Below are 10,079 nucleotides of genomic sequence, written 5' to 3'. Positions count from 1 at the left end.
CCTACCAAGTGTGTTACATGTTTTTAAAAGTCTGCAATTCTCCGACATCAATTATTTCTTCTCTATCTTTAAATAAGAATGTAGAAGAATTCTATACTTCAGTGAGAAAATAACCTGACTGTACTCAGAGAAAAAACCACCCATCAATCTAACCTACTGAAGCCAGTAGCTATTGTTTTGCTCTAACTCTGATTAGCACATGCTGAAATATTATTACTGAAATGAAATCAAACCCTGCATAAGGGTGTTATGCCAACAGGTAATTCAAATCAAATACTCCTCTAGATTATCACTAAAATTAAAACAGTATCATTCGTGCAAGTTATGCATTAAGTATAACCTTGAATAATTCAGGTAGGTCAAGTCAGACCTGTCACTTTTTTTTCTTTAATGAACTATTTTAGTAGCATCTCTAACAAAAATAGATATTATGACAGCTGGGAATTTCCTGACATTAAATAGCATTAAACTGTTCACTTTTTTATTTTGTCATTTCCTGGGACAAGTTAAAATTAGATCATTATAAATATTCAAAGGCAAACCAGAAGTTTTCACAATCTCTTAATTTGGAAAGGCAAGTCCTTTTGGTATGAACACTTAAGCCATGTCCTCCTTACCTCTGAGACGTATGCTTACTCCACAGTCTTCCAGCCTTTTATATTTCATTGCTGCCTACCATCCAGGATTACATTTTTTTCAAAACAAAAGATAAAATCAGAAACTGTTTCCTGATGTGTTTTAGAAGGTGACTCAGCAGCTATTAAAGAACCTCCTTCAGTAAAATCTAAGACTCTAAGACTCTAGTTTACAGCTACAGGGCCATTTCAGCTCACTGAGACTGACACACACATCAGAGGAGAAAAAGGTGTTAGCTTTGTGGGATAAACTGGGCTCCAGGGATTAAAATGAAAGCAGCTCTGCACCAACTCAAAATACGCACACCTTTCTTTTGGAGAAAAGAGTAGAGAGAAAGACAAGGAGGGAATAAACTTCCAAGTGCCAGAAGTTTATATTTGGAATTGAAGACAGTTTTGAAAACAGAAATAATAAAAAATACTAATTTTACTACAGTTTACCATAGAAAATATAGCTTCTTCTCTTAAACATGTAGAGGAAATTCTAACATTGAACGGTCAAATGAAAATTTTTCAAAGCATTCCTAGCAGTTTTTTCTGTAATTTTCTCAGGATTAAAAAAGAAACCTAGTGATATATTCAGACATATGAATCCACTCAAAATACTTCCCATTTAGAATACAAGAGACTTAGAAGCCCTTATTCTTCTATAATCAGTACTGTGGTTAATGAGTGGCTGACAATTTCACTGACTACTACAAAGTTACAGACCTCATTCCCTGTTTTGTTTAGTGAGTACCTTAAATTCAGCATTTTCAAGGGGATTTTTTGTTCACTTTCCCTGTAGACAGTGGAAAAGCAGAAAGGTCTCTAAACATTTAGATCACAAGGATAATTCTGACACACAGAGCATGTTTTGGTAATTCGTTTTTGCAGGTAAAGTAACAGTTCATCTATTTGTGCTGTCGAACGTATGCCCAGAACAATTCAATATTTCTGTATCCACTGTACGTTGCAATATTCAAAATGTAAAAATGCCATTGCGACGAGCCAGCCTTCTCAGAAAGCATGATTTTGACAGTAATTACTTCTGAAGGAAGTCATGCAATCATCTTCCATTCTATTGGTTTTCTTATTTATGGGGGAAAAAAAGGTATCATACAGGATTTGACTTTTCTAGTGCTGTTTTCTAACATCTGCATAATAGCTGTCTTCTTATACTCTCTGCTGACCCTTAAGAATGGGCAAAGTGATATTAACATTCAGAATCTCTTCAAAATATTGTATTTAAAGATACGTTTTCATATATGTATGTATAGATATACGTATATACACATACGGTATTATTATTACGCACATATATATGCACATATCCTTAAGTATATTATAATAACTACATATATTATTATAAATAATAATAACAACACTTTAAATATGAAGCAGTCAGGGCCACAGGTTGTACAAAAAAGCTGAAGGTAATTTATCTCTACACTCAAAAGATTGGAACAATCTACTGTCCTATTGCATTTAATTTAAATAAAAACTGATACTGATTTTCTTACTTGATTTTGTCCCCTTCCAATATCTCCTCTTTAGAAAACTTTTCAGTGTCCTGTGGGCTACTGGTTCTGAATTTGATGGTACTTTTGTCATGCTGCAAGCACTGAATTCCAAACCACATTATCTGGCCAAACAGTATCAAAATACATGAAATGCTCCTGTTAGATTGACCACGTCACCTGCTGCTTTCGCAATGCATTTTACATACAAGTACAGCAGCAGCCTCCACCTGAAACCAGCAAAACTTGTGAATGCCCCTAAGAAGCCTGAGATGATAAAAGTCACATCTTAAAAATATTTGAGTAAGACACCTTATGCTATCAAGGAGAACCTCCAGACATGGATTATAGTTATCACAAAAGTAATTTAACAAAAGGTCTTCAGAAAGCAAACACTGAATAGAGACACAGATATTTAACCTGACTTCTGAAATACATATTTATCTCAAAGTAGTAATATAAAAACTTATCTTTAGTAGGAATTCAGCCATCTGGGTAATGACCACTGCCAGAGCTGCCTAGGAAAGTTATTAACCTTCAACAGCTAATGCTAATACAGACTCAGGAATATGGCTTCTTAAGTGAACAATCAGTTGCAACTAATTAGTTACTAATCAGTCAGCTGGGTGAATTAACTGTCCCACACTTCCTGGGTTTGCTTATGACAGTTACTCTTTGCTTTTACAGGACGAAGACTGGACTCTCCCAATACCACTAATAGTGGACAATTAATGTCTAACCCATCAGCACCCAGAATGCTTTTCTATTCCTCTCCCACACCTAATGGGCTAGGCAAGCAGTAGTTTAAACTACTCAATTATTCTGACAAGATATTAAGAAATTACTACACTACTACTGTATTCAAGTCAGAAGACAATGAAGAAATAGCCTATATACTGCTCACTGAATTCTACAGCTCCTGTGTGTGCCTAATATGTATATGTACATATACATGTATAGATATATATATATTCAGGAGCTCCTATTATATTTACAACAAAGTAAGTAATCAAAGCATAGTGCATAATGTAAGAAAAAAGACTAAGTTTTTGACTTAGAGGTACATAAAAGTATCACACTACATGAAAGAAATAATATTTTTAAGTGTGGGTGTCTTCAAACAGCTTTGCTAGTTTTAAAACTTCTCTCCTTCAGACTCCAGAGCAGTACCAAGAAACATCTGGCAGGAGGAAGTTTATAATAACACAGAAAATACAAGTCTCTGTTATTGTGTACAGAAAGCACTCCAGGAAGTAGCAATGTCATAATTCAGCCCTTATTTTTGCTAACCTGATATCCAACCCACGTAAAAAGGAGTATCTGAGTGAAGCTGAAATGCCAGAGTATCTATCAAATCCTGAAGAAACAAAATCTGCAAGTTTTTAGGCAATCTAAAGTCAGTGAGCTGGGAAGAGAGATTGCTGATAATCAGCTTAGCATGATAAAAAGTTCTTTTCAATCCTCAAATAACCAAACCTTTTGAAGAATATGCTCTCAAATGACTTTTTTCGAAAACAGAGGGAGATGTGGTGTTTGGCATGTAATAAGAGACCTTTTTTTTTTTTTTTTTTTTAAAGAGATGAATGTTTTTGCATCCTTACCTTTTCACTGAAACACTCAAGCAAGTCTTGGACATACCCTCGCATTTCTTGCAAAAACTTATACCGTTCACCAATACCCCCAGAAGACCCTTCTAATCTTTCAATTGCCTTGGTAGAGTCCTCTTGGCTTTGCTGATGTTTCTCATATTGCTGCCGATTAGCTTTGTGCATTTCTTTCATAGAATCCAACCTGAAGGGCAATGGATAAATAGTAAATTTACATCCAAAAGTCTGTCTATTTCAGACCATTGAGACATCAAACAGACAGTACAGTGCAAGTACTGAGCTTATATATGGGAAATTCTGCAAAGACATTCTCAACCTTTTATTTGTCACCTTCTCCCCTCTCTTCATGAACAGCAAGGCTAATGATTGAAACTCATTTACTAGACTGTGCTGTAGTGCATTGCATTGGCCACTCCTACAAACTTTTACAGGAGCTGATAGCACAGAATGGTGTGAGGCTGTCCCTAAGGAAAAGCTGGCTGGACAGATTGGGGGTGGATGGGAACTACAGCTTACACAAAGCATTCTTCTTCCTCTACTAACTTGAGTCACTGTCAAAGGCTGCAACACTACAAGGGGAATACAAACCAATTTCGAAGACATGTAAAGTGCAAGCTGTTCATTATATATGATTTCTCACTGCAATTGCATTGTTCATTCCATACCTTTTGCATACCTGACAAGCAGATTACAGTGTTTACGCAAAAAAAAAAAAAAACCCTGTATACGTTAAAAATTAAATTCTTTATCTACTGAAGGGGAAATCTCTCATTCACAGTTTAAAGGAATGCAGCTTGATAAGCTAAACACCTCACTGGCCTTTCATTTCTTCACTATAAGACTGTGCAGTGTCCAGAAGATGCAACTCAGACCTGTCTTCAACAAGATCAATGGCCTCATTTTTAAAGTTTCATTTCCAGAGAAGCAATCCAAGGAGATTTTCGAACAAAGTGTCAATGTCATCTTCACTTTGAGCTTTTTTGTTTGCCTTTTTTTTTTTTAATGGATGTGCCAGTCAGTACTTTTCCAGCGATGAAACTCTGTGTTTGCTCACCGAGACTAAAAGACACCTGAGGAACAGAAACCTAGGGGACAGATCTTTAAGTCTAAAAAGATGGTCTGTCCTACCTGTCTTTAAGCTGTTTCTTTACCAAATCAATAGTAACAGGAGTCATCTCATTACTGGGAGTTTTGAAAGGAACTGTATTATCTGTTTTTTGAGACTTGGTTTCCGATGATCCATACGCAGCATAGGTGTATGGAATGCCATACGATGAACCATAAGACAGTGTCTGGTAAGTGTTCTGGTAGTACACATTATTCACTTCCGCAGGCTGACTTGGCTGAACCTAGGGGCAGACAAAATACAATTGTACTATATTAGGCTTTAAAGAAAGGAGAAACTTATTTTTCTTACGTGTGAAAAATGTAAGCAGATACAGTTACAAAGTGCAATTATCAAGTGGGTTTAAGCATCCAACATCTAAGGTAGAAGAAACAAATGCCCTCAAGAAGGTAAATGGAAAAATCCTCTTAAATGGACAAGTGGACAAATTCTTAGTATCATTATCATTCTGAATACTTACACTATATCTCTTTAAAGAGCATCAGAATGTACAGACTTAATTTCTCAGATGAAACAGCCTTCTGTAAACTACTCAAGTTTGTAAAGGATTTAGCCAATACTTGCAGAAACAAATCAAAAAAGAGTGCACGATTATGTACATGCCTGGGGTATGTTGATTCCTTTTCGTATCTGCTCTTGCTCCCACCTACTGAGTTCTTCATCTTGTTCCCCCGCCACTAGAGCTTCATCATCGCTTCCCTCAATACCTTCATACAAGTAAGAAAAAGAAGATAATGCATTCATAAGGGCCATGAATACAAAAACCTGAAGCCATGCCTCAGTGAGAACATCTCAGAGCATCTTCCTTTCCTCTTCATGAGGAATTAAGGACACTGGCCTGTGAATTATTAGCACAGGTGTTCCACTTGAAAGATCCAATGGGTAAATTTGCAATTCACTGCTGGTAAAACCCTCTAATGTTAAAAATCTATGTGTCTTACTAATTCTCCTTTTCCAAAAGGTTATTTTACCTGCTTGCCAGCAAGAAGAGTTCTATATCAAATGTTTTACTTTTCACAACTATATGCTTCCTAAAAACAGAGTACAGGAAAAACAAGAACTGATCCTTAGCGTAAGTTTCTATCACAGCCAGCAGTGTGCACAGGAATATAGTTTTGTGCTCAAAATTTTACAAGCACATTCCTCAGAAACACAATACACCTCCAGATTGTTTGAAAAAGTGTTGTTTAAAAATGCTGAATGGCAGCACCTGCAGTGAAAACAGTGTGAATATTTATCAGATGACATTCCAAAAAAAGGGTTTACCTATTTCCTCAGCAATCTTTTGCCTTTGGGATTTTTCCTTCACTGTAAAAACTATCCTCCTCTTCTCGTCATCATCATCATCATCACTGGCATCATTTTCATCTTCTCGAACAAGGCGGCTTTTACCTGGTTCACTGTCAACAGGGGTAAAGTCTCCAAGCTCACGAGCCATTTGACGTTTTTTCCTAGCGGCATGAATAAAAGCAGCATCTGGAATTTCTCCTAGAGACAGATGTGTGCACTGTTAAACGACCACTGCAACAAAAGAGGTGTTACAATTTCTTATTGCTCAACTCTGTCACCCTACCAAATCATCTTTGCACACAGGAAAAAAAAAAAACATGAGAGGAAACAAATCCATACTCACAGAAAACTTTTGCAAGCACCTTAGACGCTAAACATGTCAACTTTCTGAACAGAAACCCTCAAATTTGGGATCATCACAGAAAGTCTGGCTCTGCTTCCAGCAGCTCATGTCATAGGAGCAGAAGCCTGATGTTCCTATGGGAAATATTCCTAAAGAAGAGGAAGCCCTTTACAGGAGCTGACTATTGCAAAGGGAGGAAGAAAATGAGGTGCATGACTGCGTCACTTCCTATCCCAATACTGCTCCCAGCTCTTCTTATTTTGGGGGAATAAAAAGCATCAACCACTTCAACAGACGATTACTGCTCTGAGATCAAGAGGACACCAAATCAGACACAATTAATATACAGAAGATTGTACAATCAAGGGGAAACATGAAAAGCAGACCTAATTAAAAACTCTAAAATCTACAGCACAAAACTAACTCAACTTACCTAAGTCATATAAATCAATGTGTGGACCCAGGACACCCATCTGGTATTTGGGGAGCAGACTACTACAGTTAGCAAACTAGTTTCAAAAATATTTCTCAGAGTGATTTCCTTGGCCTCAGGGCCTGACTAGAACCTCAGTATACAAAACAGGATAGGAAAATATTTCAGATACCTTGCAGACCATAACTGAAACATTTGAATTAAAGAATAGATTTTAACTGAAAGCAGTTAAATCTCATGTGAAGTCACCTATTCCAAATCTAGATTTTCTTATAGTTTGTCATCTACTTGAGAGATAAATTCCTGCTTCTGACATCAGGATGAAGCACTCTGTAGCAAAACATTTTCTCTCACAAGGCTAGTAAAACTCAACAACTTTAGAAAATAGTTTCTTGAATTCTCAGATGCTAAATCGTTGGAAACTATTTCCTAATCTCTCACACACATTAGTCTGCTGTAAACATTGGCTAAATAATTTGGTAACTTATCAGATATATTATAAAAACCAACCTGGGCGAAGAACATTCAGTGATGACAGAGCACTTGAAAAAGCACCACCAGCTTTTGGTTTTTCTTCTTCCTTCTCACTTTCAACTTCCATTTCTTCTTCACCATGCTCACTGTTTGCAGTCCCATCTTCTTGGCCTACATCCTTATTCTGTCCTGTCTTTTCTAGTGGTGCTTCAACTGGCAAGACAGCAAAGTCCATGTTTTACTCCTTTTATAAAGATCACTCAGATGTATTTTTTTTTTTAAGATATAAGAACCAAAAGTGAAAATCAAATGAAAATGTTAAATAATAATTTTATTGTTTGAGATCTAGGAAAATACACTTTCTTAACTGTGATTAAGTCATAGACATCCTCTCAAAATAAAATGTGACAAGGCAAGCCCCGCCAACCACTAAACATTCTCCACACTGTTAAGCATTAAGAAAGTGGAGGAACTCAACCTTGTGCAACCTTGTCAAAGTCTCTTACATAGGCAACGAGAAAGCAGTGCCTGTGTTACACCAAATCTTTCCACAAGAACCGACTGATTTCAAAAAAACATTTCATTTTCCTCTTGGGCTACACCCTGCATTAGGTGGGCAACATACATTTTATTACATATTATTTGTACTTGCTGCCTGTGTCTGTATGTTAAACCCAGCTAGCCAATCCAAGCTGCACATATCTGAGGTTCTAGACTCAAGCACTTGTTCAGAGAATCCAGGCTACTCTCTCAGTAGTAGCCTTGAAGTCTTTGTACTATAGCCATATCAATTAGGGAGAGCAAAACAAACTGAAAATAAGCCCACACAGCCATGTGCAAAATGCAATGTTTTAAGGATCTTTGTGACAGAAGCAAGAATCCAGGTTTTCACAGAGGACCTGAACATTAGCGACAGAAATGGTAATTTCTGGTTTTGCTCGTGCCCCACACCACTGCATAGGCAATTTAAGGATTCTCATATGGAAGAATCTGTGGGTTTTCTAAATGCAGACAAAACCTTTAAAAATAATTTATTTAAATTTTAAAAGGGTATTTCCTGCATGGCACCATGTTCAACCCTCATTTGCCTCTCTAGATCATTGCAATCATAGATCATAAGTCTCCCAACTCGTGCTCATAGCATTACATAATCTATGTAAAAACGTAAGTGGAAAAGGAGTCACTGCACTTTACCAACGAGCTTCCCAAAAACCAATGGTACAAAGAAATTGAAGTCCCAGGCTCTATTCCAAGCTCTCAAGGACTGTACATTGTTAAAGAGATCCTTTTGCTCCAACACTTTCAGTCTGCTGTCTTAATCAAATCTACCCTAAGGTCCAAGTCCTGAAACAGGCAGCTGTTGAACAATTAACTTAACAACAAAGACCACCACTCTGCTCACCCCAACAATCCTCCTTTTCAAAGAAAATGCATTACAAGGACACATCCTGTCAGACAAGCACAGGTACATATTCAAACTAATGTTAATTCCTTCCTAATTCAATAAGCAACTCATCTGTCATAAATACAGCTGCAATTCAGAATACTGATGTCTACTGACAACCACCTAACAGCTGAGAAGTTTCATCCTTCTATGTTAATTTCTACATGAGAATCAAAGAGCTCTCCACCAACTGCAGAACAGCATTCATAAGGCTCAAGTAACACATTTCATCTGCGCACTACCTCAGCTGTAAATGTGAAATCTTCTAGAAGACTAACAATTCATCTTGAAAACAAGAAATGAAATTACAGTACTTCATCTTTTCCACTACAAAAGTTACTATTAGTTTTGCAGTTACCATCTGTTGGAGAATTGGCCTCTGTTCTAATTTTTGATTTTTCAAGATCTTCTTTGTATTCTTTCTTCAATTGTTTTACAATCTTTTTGCTGTAACTTGATTTCTTCACTTTGAAAACTTCTTCAGTTTCTTTAAAAGAGAAATTGGATAACATTACATTAGCTCTGTCAAGCATACTTATTTAGTAAATCTCTTAACTTTGTACCTAGAACTTCACAAATGCCATTAACAAACATTGTGGGGTTCTTTCCCAGTCTAAAATGAAATTCTATGCTTTCAGTATTTCCATCAAGATTTCAAATCACGAATCTTAGAAACCAAGTTCCAGTGATTTCAAAATAATTTCTTCTAAGACGACTCAAAACTACACAAACTGTTCAGACAACAGGCAGTGAGTCCGAGGTGACCCGTGAACACCAGCCACATCAGATTAAAACAAACTCGACACAAAGCCACGGGATAGATGCTCCTCAGCCAACACTGATGGTTCCAGGGGATGGCTACGGGCTGCACCTACTCCTGCACAAACCTGCGGGCCACCCAGGTGCAGTGAACGCAAGACAGGTGATGCACCAGCAACACAGAGCAGAGGCAGTCTAGCGCCCTACATCACAGCTAAGCCCGCTGGGAGCATGCTGGCCCCGCAGGAGCCAGGTCGGACTGGGGAAGGGGCTCCCTACCCGCGCATCCCTGGCTGCCCGTACCATGCCCTCAGGGCTCGCCCCCTCTTGTGTGATCCCACATCACCCCACGGCACACGGGGCAACCCGATTGCCTGAAAAAATAAGCACGGATCCCGGCTCTTTAGGAGGGCCGGGGGCGCGCAGGCGGCGGGAGGGAAGCCCAGTGCAGGCTGAGCAGCTCCGGGTC

At 37.9% G+C, this 10,079-nt stretch overlaps 1 protein-coding gene across 2 annotated transcripts in view; it reads right to left on the bottom strand.

The window, feature by feature from the left end:
• Positions 1-9,378, bottom strand: part of PAXBP1 (PAX3 and PAX7 binding protein 1) — a 22,800-nt gene extending 13,422 nt beyond the window's left edge. For both annotated transcript variants that reach the window (XM_017731738.1, XM_017731739.1), the window contains exons 1-6: positions 9,210-9,378; positions 7,444-7,620; positions 6,134-6,355; positions 5,471-5,574; positions 4,870-5,090; positions 3,736-3,925 (exon numbers count right to left, since the gene is read on the bottom strand). In XM_017731738.1, coding sequence (XP_017587227.1) covers positions 3,736-3,925; positions 4,870-5,090; positions 5,471-5,574; positions 6,134-6,355; positions 7,444-7,620; positions 9,210-9,363 — 1,068 coding nt within the window. In that variant the 5' untranslated portion in view covers positions 9,364-9,378. The remainder of the gene's footprint in view (positions 1-3,735; positions 3,926-4,869; positions 5,091-5,470; positions 5,575-6,133; positions 6,356-7,443; positions 7,621-9,209) is intronic.
• Positions 9,379-10,079: the final 701 nt, after the last annotated feature.

Source organism: Corvus brachyrhynchos, unplaced genomic scaffold (genome assembly GCF_000691975.1).
Source record: "Corvus brachyrhynchos isolate BGI_N302 unplaced genomic scaffold, ASM69197v1 scaffold3, whole genome shotgun sequence".
In the NCBI taxonomy this organism is placed as follows: Eukaryota; Metazoa; Chordata; class Aves; order Passeriformes; family Corvidae; genus Corvus; species Corvus brachyrhynchos.
The sequence above is the reverse complement of the archived record's forward strand: the minus strand, read 5'-3'. Positions and strand labels throughout refer to the sequence as shown.